The 18,676-nt window shown below is 41.4% G+C and overlaps 1 protein-coding gene across 1 annotated transcript in view; it reads right to left on the reverse strand.

Annotated features, from left to right (window-relative positions):
* The window catches only part of POT1 (protection of telomeres 1), a 94,590-nt gene that overhangs the window by 23,305 nt on the left and 52,609 nt on the right, over window positions 1–18,676 (reverse strand). Inside the window, exon 10 of the mRNA XM_054989400.1 lies at window positions 2,346–2,509. Coding sequence (XP_054845375.1) covers window positions 2,346–2,509 — 164 coding nt within the window. The remainder of the gene's footprint in view (window positions 1–2,345; window positions 2,510–18,676) is intronic.

An 18,676-nucleotide genomic window follows, 5' to 3' on the forward strand; every position in this document is an offset into this window, starting at 1 on the left:
AGATGATGGGTGCATCGTGGGTCACTTTTTGAGCAGCATGAAAGCAGCCCACCAACTGTGCCAGAAGCAGGTCCTGATAGGCATGCCAGAGCACCATCTGACTGGCAATGTTAGCACTTGCTGGAACACCATCAATGCCACACTCAAGCGATTGGTGGAGTAGCAGCCTGCTCCCCATGATGTGGCTCTCTTAAGAGGCACTGGAAAGAGGGAGAGTCAACTCAGCCAAGAGGAGTGGCTGACTGTCTCCCAGATGCCCTTTAAAGACTTCACTGTCACGGTCTCATCTGACATGGTGACCCTGGGTCTGGTCACTCCTCTGATCCAGACACTTCAGACAAGGATGGCCTCCTTCCTGGACCCAAACGCAAGACATACAGACCTTATTCCAGCAGTGCGCGCTTGTGAGAAGGCTGCAATAGGGTAACGTGTCCTGGCTGCATGCAACCTCCCACCAAGAACAAGGTATACATGTTCAGCGACGATGTGCAACCTGTACATCAAGGGCTGCACTGCTAAGTAGGCTGGGAAGCTCACCAGCCTGAAAGACAAGCTTTCTCGGCGGGTGCAGTGTACACAGGCCAGGAAGGGCACCCTGTCAGCTGAGGGGTTGGAGGGGGAGACCAGCTCTCCTGTCTCCTGCACCGCCCCTTCTGGGAAGGGTCCCACCACAACCACTCCTGAGATGTGCCTGGAAACAGTGGCCACCAGGAAGGCCCTCAACCCCTCAGTGAATGTGAGATGCATGAGCAAAGGCAGTAGTCAGGAACTACCTTGCAGAGCACTGTGAGTTGCCTTCCACTTGTCCTCTGAGCTGCTGGGCCAAGAAAGAAGCAGTCTGGCTGGACCTCTCTGTGGAGGCTCAGAGGCTCCTCTCATGTCCTCCGATGAGCACGGAAGTGTGTCTTTTCCCATGCAGGCAACGTTATCAGCCCTCATCACACTCGGCTGATCCTCTGGAGAGTTGAGCAGTTGGCTTTCTTGAAGGTCAACTTGCTGCTCTTCAATTTCTCAGGTCTGGACTTTCAGAGTGAGTAAAGTGAACATACTTGTGCCTGCATCCTCTGCCAGTCTGTGCTGGGGAGTTAGGGGAAAGTGCTCTGCCCAAAATCAAGTAGAAAACCAGCAGGAGGGACACTTGATCCAGCTGGCACACCATAAAATGCACATTCCAAGCTGGAATCCTACGCCTTCCAAAAACCAGACTGGCCAGCACATTCTTGGACTTTGGCACAAATCTGTACAGAAAATTAAGAAAAGCGTGCCAGAAATGTTGTTCTCTTGCCACTGGAACCAGAAGATTCAGAGAGAGAAGCTACGGAAAGTAGAGAAATTGACACACCATATTAAGTGCCACAAACAAGCAGAGGAAAACCCACACAGAAACACTTAAAATGAAGCTAGAGAATGCTGTTGTGTGGTGTGTAATGTTAACTTTCTTCTTTTACAGGATGGCCAGTGATGAAGGGCTGCTGCAGCCTGCAGCTCTGTCTTGAGGTTCCTCTGAGCCAGTGAGAGTAGCAGTGTAGGCTGCGGAGCAGACAGCAGAGACTACAGAGAGGAGAACTTGGGTTTCCCACAATTACCCCTTCCTCTCACTTTCTGAGGCCTTCCTTGGGAGTGGGATTCATCTTATACTGAGTTACAATAATTGCGTTTGCTTGCCGTTGCCTTGTGCTTGGTGATTCTGCTGCTGTAGGACTGATGATGTGGTGGGCACTTGGGTTCTGTTGTGGTGTTCTTCCATTGAGCCTGGGCTCTGCCTGGCTGCTGTTAAGGACATTGGTTCTGTTGTACTTGCAACAGTGTTCCTTGCTTCAGTTTGGTTTGGGTGGAGTTCACTGGTTTGACACGATTCTCTTGCTTGATGTTGGTCCCCTTGCTTCTCTTTGGTTTAATCCCTTGCTTCAGGGTGGTTCTGTTGGGCATTCTCTTGGTTCAACTTGCATTCGGGACAGCGCCTTTAGTCCGTGGCTGCATTGCCACTGTGTTTTTGCCTGAAACAGTGGAGAGTGGCTGGGGGCACCCTGTTCAGGGGACCACAGAATTGGACCCTGGTGTCCAATCTTTTTGAAACTTGGGGAGGGATCTTTATTGGACAGCCAAGAGTACATTTCCTAAAAATTTGAAAAATACTCCTCCAGACCCTCAGATATTTTCCCTATAAAGTATAATAGCCGGATAAATTTGGGATTCTCCAATCTTGCTGAACCAGACTAGAGAATCTGACCTAGATTTCCGGGATAGCAAATTTTTGTGCTATCCCTGATGTCCATATCCAGACTGACCCCACTACCCACACATTCTCTCTTATCAAATGACCACTGTTTTAATTATTTACTCACGCCTTTAGTTTTTTGACATCTGTGTGGTTTTCTGGCAGGACTGTAATCCCACGGCCATAACCAGTGCCCCCATGAAGATGAAACTGTACATATGAAACATCAGGCTTGCCTTCAGGGCTTTGAGTTTTTGCATGCAAACTGTACATTCTGATGAAGTTTCCAACCTTTAAAAAAATTCAGAACAATTAACAAGGAGTTGCATTTTTGTCTAGAAAAATCCCACTCACTCTCGAAAGGCAAATAGTATTAACAGATTTTACACTGGGGAAGTACCTAAACCATGTCACATCATAAGACTATGTTTCAAGCTGCGTAATGACAATTTTAACTTGCCCTTCTAGTTATGGCTACTTACTCTGCTTTAAAACAAAGGGATTACAAAACAAAGTGTATCCTACTGTTTAAAAAAGCATGCTTAGAAATGCAGCCAAAAGGACTGTACCATTTCATTTTAGTATGCAGCCTATATTCATCTGTAAATTAAATGTGCTCCTGGCATATCTAATGTTGTTCTCTGAATACTGGCCTATGTAAATACTCCAGCCAGGATCCAAAGGACTAAGTCAGCAGGTAGAGAATTTCCAGTGCATTTTTAAAATTTTCCCCTTTTAAATGGCAGAATCTTATGTTGTACCATAAACTGCTTTTTGAAACTCCACTCGGTTTCAAAAGAGGGTTGTCATTCAGCATGGGGAGTCCAAAGCTCCCTTGGGGATGTGAAACTAGTTGCATAGTACTCTGGGTCTAGGCCATTCTAAGTTGGCATTGCTTACTTGAACTCATGTTAACTGATTATGCAAATACAGCATGTTCTTTACCTTGGCTTTCTACAGAGCATCAATCCTAAGCATGCTTATTAGGGAGTAAGTTCTACTGAGCTGTCAGAACTGCCGGATTGTACAGTGTGATCACAATCCTTCCCATCATTAGGCTTTTTAAATTGAATTGGAGACCACAGGCTTTAAGCAGACTCTGGGCAGCACTACAGCTAAAATTTAAATGGAGTCACTGCTTAGATTTTCTTACTGTTTGCTTTCTTGTGTCTTATTTCTTCCAATGGCATTTGACACTGATATTTGATACTGCTGTTTTCCTGTCAAATTGATTACTTAGGTTTTTTGCTTTTGTGTTGACTTTAAATTCTTGGTTTGGTGATTTTGGCACTCTTTAGTTAATGAAAAGCCAAGTTACAAGCATTCTAAATCAATTTATGTGAAAAATACACATTAATCTTAAAAGACCCAACTAAATACAGGAAATCTGCAATCTTCAAAATGAAGTTTCATAAAATCAAGGCTGCAATCCTACTGGAGTATGTATCACTAAACTAGTGGGACTTGCTTTTGAGAAACAAGCATAAGTTATAGAAGAATAAGGAAGATTAGAAGGAAACTATTATTGCTATATAGGAAAAAGTTACATTTTTCTTTCTCTGGCCCATGTTGCACAAGTAGTTTTTCCAAGTAGTTTTCTTTTATATCTAAGCAGGTGCAGTAAGATTAAAAAATAGTATTTCCAACAACAACAATATCACAACATAATCAAAATGAGGAGTGCAGTATTAATATTCTCCTTGGGATGGCAGCATTGTACATTGTTTCTGTGCTGTATTATGTCATGAAAATTCTAATCCATTGGTGAAAATGTATATATTTTAAGTGATACTTACAAAGCCATAAAAATTGTAGGTTGGAACTAAGAGAATGAAAATGTAACATATCTCTTACATCAAAGCGTGTGGAAGTGCTGGTAGGCAAGTTCATACTGTGCTTTTACATGTAAAATTGTACAGATGTCATTGACCTGCTTGAAGTTTTTTCTCAAGCAGAATGTATTTTGATTTAGTTTCCATTTTCTTGTGCAACACTGTAGCATAAAGTATCATTTCGGGAATGGGAGTCATGCAGAACGTATTTTCTGGATTCAACATAAATATTCTTCTGGCGTTTTACATCAGTAATAATACAGCATATTTGGGGGGGGGGGGACTCCAGTAAATGCTAGAGATAATATAGTGAATATAGAATATATTTATATACATGGTGATTATGCCCTATAACTCATACACTTAGGTAACATTCCCAGACAAGTAGTGTCTCAGGTAAACATAAAAAGGAACCTCAACTACAGTCCTTCAAATGACGCTGTAAGGCATTTCATGCTAGTAAACAGAGGCACTCGAGGGGCAGAAGAAATTATGCTTCAAAGAATGGCTTGTTCTATACACACAGCAGAATAAAATGGCATATACCCACTTTGGGATACCGATGGGTATCACATTTTTAATGCCCTGTACTTGTAAGATGCTGGGCAAGCAGAAAACTAGCACAGTTGGCTGTGGTTTGGGCTAGAACTCTTACATCATTTTTTTTTTACTTCTTACATGGGAATATGCACAAACTTGACATCCCTAATGTGCTATCTGAAGTGGTGCAGAGTATGTCACAACTAAGCTATTACCTCAGATCAGGTCTCTGATCATCTTCCATCTATCTTCCCCCTTCCCAGAATACTCCAAAGAGTGTAGTGTACTCAGATATCTATGGCCAGAATGTCTCTTATCTCATACTATATAGGGAAAATTATGCCTTGGATAACAGAGTTGTACATACCTGTAACTATTGTTCATTTTGTACAGACACACATTGGGACTGCGCACGCGCAGGTGTGCTGACAAACTTTTTTAGCTTCTCTAGAGCTCCATTAGGGGCCACTCCTCCTAGGTCATGTAGAGCAACGATTTTTCCCGCCTAAATGGTCCCGTGACCACCGGAGGAGCGACCTCCTCTCCCTCAGTTCTCTTGAGCCGCCACAAACTACTACAAGTTACCATTAGAGAGTTCACAGCGGGGCAGGAGGGAGGGATGTGTGTCTGCACAGAAGAACTCAATGAACCACAGTTACAGCTATATACAACTCTGTTTTCATTTTCGTTCTTCTGTGCATCCCCACATTGGGAGATTACCAAGCTATACAGAATAAGGAGGCGGGGCGAATCTCTCCAACTCAATTTTATTAAGTCAACACAATAGCAACATCTCTCAACAAGAGGTGCAGTATCAAAAACATAACCCTGTCAACTATATACAGTAAAGAGTAATGTCATATGTTTTTTTATGACATACCGTCAATAAAGTTGGATGTAATGTACAATACGTCAAAGTATGGGAGTATGTCCATTATGTCTCCAAATAAAGTACCATTATTACCATACACCTTGTGTCTTGTGTTTTTTTTTTACCTTCTCACACAAACAAAGAGTGTAAAACTGCTTTGGCAACTCCTACATCCTGAGATGTATTAACATCCGCTGCATAATGTTTAATAAAGGTATCGGAAGATGATGTTGCAGCCTTGCATATGTGTGCAACAGGAACTCTCTTCCAAAAGGCAGACAAAGAGTCTTGAGACCTCGTTGAATGTGCTTTAACCTGCAAAGGACAAGGCACTTTGGCTTGCTTATATGCTGTCTCAATTGCAGACACAATCCATCTGGCTATCGTTTGAGTGGATGCTCTTTTACCCTTATTGTGCCCTCCAAAGTATATAAATGTCTGTCTTCCCTGAATCCTTTTGTTCTGTCTTTTTACTTAGACAGAAGAGCAAAGCGGACGGCTCTAAGTTCAAGTACATTAATGTGCAGTGATTGTTCTATCTGAGACCACCTATCTTGTCTGGATATAGAACCACAGTAAGCACCCCAACCATAAGTGGAAACATCAGTTGTGACAGTTATGTCCCAATGTTTCGTTCCAAAGGGAATGCTTTTTAACAAATTAGAATCTCCCCCCCCCCCGCCCCGTAAGGATCTAATTACTTGTCTGGGAATGGAAAAGCTCTGATTGGGAGAACATATAATTGGGTTAAAGCGCCTCACAAACCACTTCTGTAAGATACTCATATTCATGCATGCAAAAGGTACCACTGCCATGGTAGCAGCCATATGGCCCAGCAATTTTTGAATCTTTCCCACAGACTGAAATCTGTTTCTGGAAAATAGAGACACCAGCGATTGAATTGATCTTGCTCTGTCAAGTGGCAAAGTGGCCCTGCCTATCGTGGAGTCCAAAACCGCACTAATGTAGTTTAGTCTCTTACAGGGGTCAAGTTTGGATTTTGCCATGTTAATTACCAAAGCCAGGCGTAAGCATACATTAATTACTAAGGAAATATCCCTCAATTTTTCCTCTGATGAAGCCGATATTAGCCAATCATCCAAATACGGGAAAATGGAACAACCCTGAGTTCTTAAGTATGCAACCACTGGTTCTATGCATTTGGTAAATACCCTAGGTACAGTTGATAAACCAAAAAGTAACACAGTGTATTGGTACACTTTGTCATGATACATAAAACAGATATTTCCTGTGGTCCCTTCTAATTCCCACATGGAAATACACATCTTTCAAGTCCAAGACCGCAAACCAGTCCTCTTTAGAAAGGAAGGATAAGACTTCTGAAAGTGTCACCATCTTAAACTTAGATGTTCTGAGGTAATAGTTCAACCCCCTAATCTAAGATGGGTCTTAAGACTTCCATCCTTTTTGGGAACCAGGAAGAACCTTGAAAAGAATCCACAAAAATCAGTAACGTTCAATACTTCGTGAATGGCCCCTTTACTCAGTAGAGATTGAAGTTCAAGTTCAAGTTCTGGCATCACATTCACTGTGGCATCTGAAGAGAAGATGCAATCAGGTATGGTCACAAACTCTAACCCGTAGCCACACTGTACAATAGCTAAGACCCAAGAGTCAGATGTAATTGACTCCCACTGAGAGTAATAAGTGGACGATCTCTCAGTGTAACACGGTTTTGGGTCAGGTGTGTTTGTCAGTGGGGACTATGCCCAAAGATTTTGCTGTCTGACAGTTCTTCCTCTTTGGGGATAGGGTGTCATCGGTTGCAGCAGCAAATAAAGTAGAGCCCTCAAAGTGCATCTCTTTAACTTTGGTTCTAGTTTCTGGTGGTAAGGTGGTCAAACAAAGCCAGGCACGGTGTCTTATTAGGATGGAACTTGCCATTCCCTTTGCCGATGCCTCGACTGTGTGTCTACCAGCATTCATTTGTTGCTTTGCCACAAAAATGGCCTCATTCTACGGAAGGGTGAACATTGCCCTTTTCTCTTCAGGAAGCCCCATGATATAATCAGAAAGCTTTTTCCATAGGTATAATTGATATCCACCCATGATGATCTGGTGGTTGCCAATTCTTAAATTACGTGCTGAGATGCAATATTTGGGCCTCCCATAACCATCCAGCTTTCTGCCCTTTTTGTCAGCTGGGGTAGAGTGTGAACCACAGCGTTACTTTTGGAATTCTTCTGTCACTAAGGATGGCGGAACTAGGTGTTTGAAAAGTAATGGCCAAGTATCTTGCTTCACTTTGTACATCGCTTCTACTCTTTTTGAAGTTGGAAGCATCTCTTCTGGCTTTTCCTAGGCTTTTAAGATTACCTCATCTAGACCTTCCACAATAGGCAAACCTTTAACTGCTGGAGCATCACTATAGAGTCTGTTCAAGAGTTTCCCACCAGCTTTGGGAGCAGAAGAAGAAACATCTAGTTCAAGAGCTTGTGCCATCCTGGACATCTGCTCTGCATAAAAACGCAGGTCTTTGTATGGGGAAATTGAAGAGGGGCAAACGTTTTTGTCGGGTGATGGTTCTGATGTCTCGGATCTGGTCTCATGGGAGTTTGGTGGTAGGTCCTCCTCTTCCTCCTCAGAATTGGGTTGCTGTTGCAGTTATACCAATGACAGAGGAGGCAGCCACGCTCTTCCAGATAATGTTGTTGGCCTCAGTTCCAAAGTCTGGGGAGCACCGGGCGGTAGCAGTGGTATGGGGGCAGAACACAGCAAACCATACGATGTTGGTGTTGAGATGGCTCCCTTGGACCTGACAAATATTGGGATTTGGATCCATAATCGCTGTGTCCGCTTGGAGTTGGGGAACGGTTCCAAGGATTCTGTTTGCGCGTCTTAGGTTTAGGATCCTCTGTTGGTCCGGTCTGCTTGGGTGCAGATTCAAACTCATGCTCTGCTGTCCATACTGCCGGTTCCACTCTAACAGGAGGCTCTATCTCCTGCAACTCTCCCTTGGTGAAGGATCGCTCGGAGGAGTTAAGGTGTGGTGACGGGATCCTCGCTACTGGGAAGGATGCCTTCTCTTTAGGTTGGTCATGTTTTGTTCGACTCTGATCCATCCTGAAACTAGAACGAGAAGAGTACTTGGATTTCTTTGTCTTCTTTGCTGGTGGTTCAGAAGTGGACCTCATTTCAGAGGCAGTATGTGGAGTCAGGGCTTTTACAATAAATGGATCCGATCTTGGAATGGATTGCACTGACATCATGGGTCCGGCTCTGGATCTCCGATTCACAGTGGCTGCGGCCTTCGCAGATTTCAGATTCGACAGTTGCTGACACTTCTTAGAGGCAGAGTTTTTCAATGCCAAGGAGTCAGAGCCCGAGGAAACTTTCTCCTACATGGCGGCCTTCAGTCTTTAGGCTCTCTCATTCCTCACTTAAGGGGTAAACGGTTGACTGATCGAACATGCGTCAACCTTATGCCCCTCATCCAAGCACAGTAGACACAATTCATGTTGATTGGAATGCGTCATTTTTGTCCTGCATTGGGAGCACTTTTTAAAGAGTGTCTTTTGTGACATATCGGAGGTCACTCGCTTAACAGGATTGCTCAACCGGTATGGCTCAAAAGTGGAAGGCTAAAGCACCAAGTTAAAGATGCAAAGCAGAAGTATAGTCAGGAATGGTCCAGTAGTCAAGATTTCGAAGCTCACAATTACCAAGTTGAAGACGCAAGACAATAGAATAGTCAGAAAAAAGTCAGAAAGTCAAGATGTTATGTGAAATCCGTCCAAAGAACAATCTAACACTAAGAATGAATGAGCTCAGAAGCACAGTTCCTCTCTTTGTGGTGGCTAAGAGACGACTGAGAGAGAGGGGGGTCACTCCTCCAGTGGTCACAGGACCATTTAGGCAGAAAAACAGTTGCTCTACATGACCTAGGAGGAGCGGCCCCTAACGGAGCTCTAGAGAAGCGAAAAAAGTTTCTCCGTTGGCAGGCCTGTGCATGCGCAGTTCCAATGTGGAGATGAACAGAAGAATGAAAATGAACCTACCATTTCAGTACTCCCTTATCACATGTTGCAGAGGTGGTCGTCTGCTGTAGAGCATTTTCTTTTGCCATGAGGTGCCCTTTGGCTCATGCAAAGATACTGGTGTTGCATGATTCGAAGTTCAGTGTGCCGGAAGAACATGCTCTGCAGCAGAGGACCACTCCTGAAACTCAAATATGTGTTGGGTAAACAGAGGCAAAGCTTTAACACTGGTAAAGCTGGTAACACTCCTTTACTCCCACAAAGATAATACTGTTACCATACAGAAAAGATAACTCCTGATATCTCAGACCTTTAAAAATCAAGTGAGCTCCCATCATGCATTGAGATAGGCAACAGAAAGTAAGCCCATCTTTGCTGCTGGATTTCAAGCATTTCATCCCACTAGCATTAGCCAAGCATTCATACTGTTCTTTGGAGGATCTGAAGCAGCACCAGTGCACATGGCCAAAATAACTGGAATGAAAACTCTATCACAACTTGTGGTAGTGGGTACGTATTGTCTACATGTATTCATGTCCCCTTACTGAATTCTTAATTAGGATACCAAGGGAACTACTACGTGAGTTCACACTTGCTGGAAGAAGCCAGAACTTGGTGCATCACATAGAATGTAAAAGCAACGATGAGGAGGCAGTTTCACTCAATAACCAACCAATCAGAGATAATATGCAACTAGTTAAGACTTCTTTGGGTGAAATGGAACTTTATTAATCTGGCTTCTAACCTAGCTTTGGTACTGAAACTGCCGTGGTCCCCTTAGTTGATATTTTACGCTGAAAGATGGATGGAGCACTGAGCCCTTGCTGTTTCTTCTGGGCCTCTCAGTGGCTTTTCAATACCATCCACCAAGGTATCCCTCTGGATTGTCTGAACCAGTATCTAAAGGCCCTGATGATCTGTGTGCAGGTGACCACATCAAAGCACAATAAAGACAAGCAAGATTATCAGTGTACCTTAGTTTATCCCTTCCCACAACTCCTCAGAGACCCCTAACCTCTTACTATATTCAACAGTAAAGTGCCCCCCCTTGTGTCATGAAAGCAGAAAAAACAGAATGCCCCAAAACAAAGGACTTTGACATAATTGGGGACTTCTAAAGTATGCAGAAAAACATGACTACAAATGAACTGAAAGGGAGAAAAAAATCCCCAGAGACTGGTCTGATGAAGGCTAAAGAAGATACATAATCATGGAATGCTGAAAGTAGAAGATACACAATCATGGAATGCTGAATGCTGAGAGCCAGTTTGGTGTAGTGTTTAAGAGTGCAGGACTCTAATCTGGAGAACCAGGTTTGATTCCCCACTCCTCTGCTTGAAGCCAGCTGGGTGACCTTGGGTCAGTTGCAGCTCTCTCAGAGCTCTCTCAGCCCCACCCACCTCACAGGGTGTTTTGTTGTGGGGATAATAATGACATACTTTGTAAACCGCTCTGAGTGGGTGTTAAGTCATCCTGAAGGGCGGTATATAAATCGAATGTTGTTGTTGTTATTAGTAGTTGGTTAAGTTAAAAAAAAAGAAGCAGTGGAAAGTTATCTGCTTCAGACCCAAGAACTTAGAGAATCTTGAAGGGGGGAATTTTGAGGGGTGGGATAGGACTTCCAAATATTCTTCTTTTCCTGATTTCTCATGAGCCTCCAAACTTTTAAAAAGACACTATTGGTATGCATTCCAACATGATCCATAAATATGTATCATAGACTTTACTTACAGTTGAACAATGTTAAATACAAAATCCAACACATTCCAATCATGGTTTGAAAGTAAATATAATCATCAATAAACTTTAAGTTACATTTTAGGTTAGCTTTACAGGCTTCAGTTATAGCTACAGTTGTTTTATTTCTGTGGTATGTCTTGACAATTAATTTTTACTAACTAGTAAGTATGGTACTAAAAATCATGGTCCTTTTCATAAAATGTAAATTATAGTGGTTAGCATTCAGTGGAGGAAATACTTTGAGAAAGCACAGCTACATAAAGGATCTCTAAAAGACTGTATGTACAATTGCCACATGAATGCTTCATATTTCTCAAATCTTAAGTTCTCTTAATGCTGTTGTAGGATACAATATGGAACCCTGAGGACAACTCTATAGATGAGAATTTTTTTTTCAGTGGTCTGTTTTTTTTACCAGTGGTCTATTATTATAAAGCCCTAACATTCTATTTACCACTGAATCAAAATGATTTGTCCAATTAATATGACATTTGACATAAAGAACGTATTTTGGAAGGAGAATAACTTGGTCAGAAAAATTTAATAACGTAAGGTTACAAGAGCATTCCCCCCCCCCTCCCCAGTAGAGGCTGAAGTTCCCTTTATGACCTTTTTTTTGTTAACATCCCAAATCAACAACTTCTTTGGATGATTTATATTAATGTTAAGAACATTATTTATAGGACTATTAAATAAATAAAAAATAAATCTGTTATGCTCTTTCTCTAGACCCCTGCTTCAGGCAGCTCCCAAAATACAATATGGTAAAACAACACAACCCATACAACAAGCTAAGGTCTAAAACTAAACTATGTAAGCCATAATTCCCAAGAATATCTTCAAAACAACCTGAAGGTAGAAACAGACCATTAAAAACAGCTTTAAAAACATGGAAATTCTTCCTAGGTAAAAAGAAATGTTTTGACCTGGTGCCTAAAAGAGACTAAAGTTGGTAGCAGGCTAGTCTTGAGGGGACAGCATTGCAGAGGAGTGATGGTACCACTAAAAAAAAAAGCCTTGTGTTTGCTCACTGCACAAGCAGATTTTAAACAGCAGGCCGGACAGTACAAGAGGAGGCAATACTTTAAGTACCTTGGCTGCAAGCCGGTTCTTACCTGAAAGGTAAGAACGAGTATTTTGGATGGTGCCCAGAAACAGATGAGCAGTTGGTGCAGGTATTTCAGGACTGTAGTGATGCAATCCCTGTATCTAGCCCCAACAACAGTCTGGCTGCTGTATTTTGAAACAATTGAACTTTCTAGATAGTTTTCATGCAAGGGTCTCCCCCTTGCTGCTTAAGTGAAAATCCAACCCGCATTCCTGAAGCTATGAAGTTTAAAATTTCCCATTTTAAGCAGGGAGTAATTCTATGGTAAGTTATGAACACATGCCTGATTGACATCAAGTGGGTTTTCAAAAGAAATGTGGCTAATGGTGGACTGAGAGGGCTGCTGTAGACGGGAGATCACCACTGTCTGCTGCAATCAAGTGTTTTCTAGATTTATTCACCGTAGTCATGTGTACTTTTTTGATTATATAAACCTATTTTGTGACCTACATTTAAGTATGATTAGACTCATATTTTGATGTAACCATCTCTGTTTTCAGATATCTGTTATGAATTATTTCAATTTGCAGCATGCACGCGGATACCATAAGTGACACTGTCTCAGCTTTAGTTCTACCAGAAGAAAGAGGGGATAGAAAGAGGGAGTTACACTGCTTCAACCATTGGACATAACAGATAACAAGCACACGGACAATATGGCGATTATAATAAAAATAGTGTACCTAGTGGAGGTGCTGTAACAATTACTAATATATGAGAAGTTTTGTTTAAATAAAATGTTACTGCTCAATACATATCTCTATTATAGAGTTGAAGGGAAGTTAAATTTTCTATGGGGAAGCATGAGTACTTTTACTGTATGAGAGAGAACAACATATGAAGCAGCAGAATGTTTGCAGGCAGTTTATCATTGCTTTCTATTTTGGTAATATGGTTTGCTATCATTTAAGAGAATTTTAGATGTAGTAACCAAGCAGACACACTTCCGTGATGAGTACATATACTATGGAAAGCAGAAAACAGAGCTGAAACAGAAAACATATTTGTCTGACCTACTGCTTCTGCCGATACCAACTAAGCATAAATTTTGCCTGTGCCAACTAAGCATAAAATGAAAAGTAATTACATAACTGAAAAGAGATAATCTAAATGAGAGAATGATGTATTATTCTGATGTTCAACATATGCAGGAGCCAGTACAACTGGGCTATCTGGAATGTAGCTCATGGTTGAAAAAACACATGGGAAGACTTAAAGCAAGGGTCTCCAACCTTGAACCTATGGACCCTTTTGAAATGTTTAGACCACATAGCAGACATCTCCATAAAATGGCTGCCACAGATGTAGAGTCAATCTCAAAATAGCTGGCAAGAAGGTGACCAATCACAAAACATCAGGAGGTTCCAAGCCAAACATCCTCCTATGAGAGCTCCTGTTTCTGAATGAGAACTCCTTGCAGATGCAAAGAAGATGCTTTTCTGGAGCATCTCCTGCTCTCCCTAAGTGCAGGAAAGTCAGGATTGACTTAATGGGTCTGAGAAGAAAGAAAGAAGCACCACAAAGCACACTGGCAGGCAGGCACCACACTGGGGAGCACTGGCTTCTAGTGTAAATAAAGTTAATACTGATTGGGAACGAATGTGGGTTTCTAATTCATTTAATACACAAGTGATCAATCTTTATTTACAATCATACAAAATTATTAATTACTGGTACCTCACACCCTATAAGTTGTCAACAATCTATTCAAAAAGTTCCCCCCTATGTTGGAAACAATGCGGGGAACTAGGTAATTATGTACATTGTTGGTGGAACTGCGAGTACGTAAAAGAATTTTGGAAAAAGATTTTACATCAAGTAGAACTTATAACTTCATATAAGATTCCTCTAAAGCCAGAAATCCTTTTTTTGGATAATTGGGAAGATCTAAATATTCCTTCTGTTAGAAGGGATTTAATAACTATATTATTTCATGCAGCTAAATCCTCACTTGCTTCATTTTGGAAGTCGCAATCAGTTCCTACAATTAATGCCTGGTTCAACAAGATATGGGATTTTCTAATAATGGAAAAAATAACAGAAAAGCTGTACCTACAGAAAAACCCTACTGGTACTTCAAATTTTTATGTTAAGTGGGAGCCTTTCCTCGAATTTCTTTCTAAAAATGATCTACTTTTGACAAAGCTACCTTACCAAGATGTTATTGATATGGAAATGTGGGGTTTGTGGTGACCTTTTGTGCATTGTTATATTATTATTAATATGTCTACTGTTAAGATTGTTCTGTTTGTTATATATTTAAAATAAGTGTTACTGGTTTATTGTATAGATACTGAGAAATTTGTATCGATCTTTGGTTTTTATTTGAGTATATTGTTTTGTTTGATGACAGCTGTTAATGTTAATAAAAATATTTTTTAAAAAAACAGAAAAAAGTGTAAATAAAATCATCAACATTACACAATAGAGGGGATAGATGCTTTTATCAGTATCAAATAAAAGGCAGACATAATTTCACATACTGGTGGTGATAATATCAGTAACATATCCCCAATGTGGTGCCCGTGGGTGCCATGGCACCAATACCTATCATGTGTTTTTAGAAAGTGGGTGGGGAACGTGCCCAGCAGGGTTTCTGCTTGGGTACTGGAGATCTGATTGACTAGGGCCTATTAAAATCACATTGTTTCAGCGGTCACCACAATGTTGGTTTTACACTCTCTCACTCATCTTTCCCAATATATTGTTAAAATTATGCCACTTCTCCCCTGCACTTGGGTTTCCTTTTTATTTGGGGCTCAGTCTCCTGCAGCAGCCATATTGTAGCTGCATGCACCAACTTAAATCAGAATTCCAATGGTGCCCACAGGCTGAAAATGGCCGGAGAACCCTGACATAAGTAATTCAGAAAAATAAAAGTTTTACATTACATTCATTACAATATATGAGACAAACTATTGGTAGGCTAAGTACTGCAGTATTTCACATTTTTAAAAACAATTTATATATCCTACCACTACCCAATGTCCCATACTTTATGCTTCCTTTTTCGCTTCCATATTTTCAAATAAATATCGTTTTAAATGTAAAATTAAACATTCAGTTTACCAGAAAAGTTTGCAACCAACTTCTTGGTATCAAGATAGCACAAAAGTACATTTGTACCTTAAGCCATCAATTCCAATCTCTAGCTATTACTGAAAAATGGAACATGATGATATTCAAAAGGATATCGTAGCATTTGATCAGCAATTTACACGGCAACGCAATCCTGAAGAAGTTTTAAAGGCAGAGAAGAGATTTCTGTGAAAAGTGGAGTACTTGATTGCATCTACATGCTTATTGCTAAAATCACCCCCTTCAGCAGCGGCCCTTGTTCAGGAAGGAAAAAAAAATGTGTATTGAAGTTAAAAAATTCTCTGCAACATTCACTGGAATAATGTGTTAAAACGTTAAGGCATGCTTTTACAGCCTGGGAAGCTACTTGCTGACTGTTTATTCCTTTCCCCCTACCAAGGAAACCTAGATGAAGGAGAGATAAACAATAGCTGGAGAAAGGCAGCTAGCTTCTCTTCTACTGTGTGCGATTTCTATGGTTTTTGGCTTTCTGCTGTTGGGGGAGAATATGGAATTCCTAATGCACAGGTAGAGCTTGCATGTGGTCAGAATGCCATATCTGGGTCAAAGTGATCCCTTAAAAGGAACAAACAGCTTACACATTCATGAGGAAAATTTGTACAGAGGAAGCATTTTCACGGAATACTGTAAGACAAAAACTGACATAGGACAGCAGATGCAAGCAGAAGATCAATAAAAACCTCTGCTATCAACCAGATCTTCAAGGGCTATTGGGAGCTTACCCTTCTTCCAAGGCAGAACACTGCAGGAAGAGAAAAATCAGTCGGGCTGCAGCCAAAGAATGAGCAGATACAGGTCGCTTTCATCCCCTGCTCTACTGTTTCAGGTACTGTCATGGTCTTGTGATTCCAATGCCTACTGCTAGCCAGGCTACTGAAGGTCACTACGGCGTTGCATCCATTCCCACCCAGGAAGGGCACCACAGTAAGGGGGGAAACTACTTTAGCCTCAATCATTGACTAGAGAATGAGCAGCTGCTGCAATCCTGCTCCTCCCCTCCCTACCAAAAAGACTTTTGGTCTAACTTCCAACTGCTCTGAGACGGTGGACACTGCATTATTTTAATCTATTGTAAAACTGCCTCAGGGATTGACTGAAAGACAGTCTCAATCTTTAAAACAGATAAATATAACTATAACGCAATAAACCAGAAGGAAGGAGAGAATCCAAGAGACAGCAATTTGGAATGAGTCAAAATTAACCCTGGTGAGGTCAGGCTTGACAACTTGCAAAATATGATGGTAGGTTTGCAAGGATGCATCAAGCTCTTTGTATATAGCAGACACACTCAGTTAATGGCTAGGGAGCCACATGCGGCTCTTTGAAACGCCTCCTGTGGCATCTGCTAAACATTTCACAAAAGTGAGCAAGGCTTTTTGCCAGGTGAGGCTTGTGATTTGTACTGATGGAGGGGCTGCAGGACAGGTAAGCTGTGAGCCTCATTCCAGGACAAAAGTAAAGGGCCTGTCCTCTCCAACAACCCCCAACCTTCTATGCATCCTCTGTGCTCTCATCATAGCACCATGGTGGTTTAACAGAGGGAAGAAACTATTTTTTAACATCCAGCCTAATAGAGTTCTGAAGAAACCTTGCACACTGTTTTATGTTTTAAGTCTGACTTGCAAGCCTTTCCCCTAACTCCAGATACACAAGGGTAGGCTGACAATGGGGGGGGGGGACAACCTACATGCTCAGAGGCACTCTGGTAATATAAAGGATTATAGTTATATATTTAGTAAGTGGAGACCCCTTCAAGGACTTGAGAGGGTCATCTCATTTCCCACTCCCCAATTATTTCCTCTTTCTCTTCTCTGAAAGCCTTCACAGCCTCTCCCCGTTTCCTGCTTCCTTTCCTCCATTCCACACACCAACCAACTGACCTTTATTTGCCCATCAGCAGCTGTATTATTTATTTACTTAATTTATATCCCTCCACAACGGGGACGTAAAGTAGCTTACATCCTTCTTTGTGCCTCCATCTTAATCCCACAACAACAACCCTGAGAGGTAGGTTAGGCAGAGAATTTGTAACTGGCCCAAAGTCTCTTAGTGAGCTTCCACAGCAGAGTGGGGATTGAACCTTCCAGATCCCATTCTGAAACTGTAACCACTACACAATGCTGGCTTTTGTGGGATGGCTGCTGTTGAAAAGTAACAAGCAGCCGGGCCTGTGGAGTTACGCAAGCTATGTGGTATCAGGATGCCTGGTGGTTACTTCTGGGCCTGGCTTCAATGAGTCCTCCCTCAAAGGCTAAACCAGCCCTGGAAAGGGCCCTTCCCCCCTGTCTTTTACTGGCAGGAACCAAGCCTGAAAGGTGACACTGTTGTTGCCTAGCAAAGGCCACTGAAGGCATTTATTACTTAAAGCTACAGGTACTGCTTCTATTATTTGGGGTTTTTTTTAACCCCCAATGCATTTTTTTTCAAGATTTCAGATTTTTTTGAAACCTTTAGGGCTTTTCTCAGGTTTGTAGAAAGACTTCTCTTGTCTTTTCATGGCTCCAGTCTCAGGATTTAAGTATCCACAGATTTTATCACATTGAAAATTGGATATATTGATATTGTTAAATCTTATATTAATGTATGTGTGTATTTTGCAGGGTGGTGCACAGGGCACACAATAGCCATGTGGCTCTTGGTTGACGGTAATGAAGAATATGGCTGTCTAATAATAATAGTTTAATTTATTCTACTGGGGAAGAACAGACTTATCAAACTGTTATCTTTTGATTCACCAATAAATCTGATTTTACAGTGAACCTTAGCTTTAATATGGCTTAGTGTATGCACATTTAAGAGCTACTGGTCCCTTTTTTCTGATAAAAAAAATCTTTCCTATCTTTTTATATGCTTTATTTGAAAGCAAGATGGCACTATATGGTAAGGATCAAACATTTAGTTATACTGTGCTCTCTCTGCCTATTAGAATCACCAACATTGCAGAGAGAAAGGGTATGGCTTGCACAATGCAGCAGTCACAAAGGGCAGATTTCATAGGCAATAGCCTTCTGCAGAATATAAAATTATTGCTTCTAATGGCGATTACAAATTCAACTGCAGTTTATCCCATTTACAAGAAATAATTTACAATCGCAGAAAACATCTTTTGTTTTGCATATGTTCTCAAGTACATGATAGCACAATTTGGGGAATGAAGCTGTTTAATTAGGGGGACACTTATTCATGGCAAATTAAAGCAATTAGTCTTTTTCATTTGTTTTGTGGAAGGTCTGGCTGCTGTGAGATTTGAGTAGGCTAATCATGGGAAAG

The sequence above is a fragment of the Eublepharis macularius genome, chromosome 9, assembly GCF_028583425.1.
Source record: "Eublepharis macularius isolate TG4126 chromosome 9, MPM_Emac_v1.0, whole genome shotgun sequence".
Lineage (NCBI taxonomy): Eukaryota > Metazoa > Chordata > Lepidosauria > Squamata > Eublepharidae > Eublepharis > Eublepharis macularius.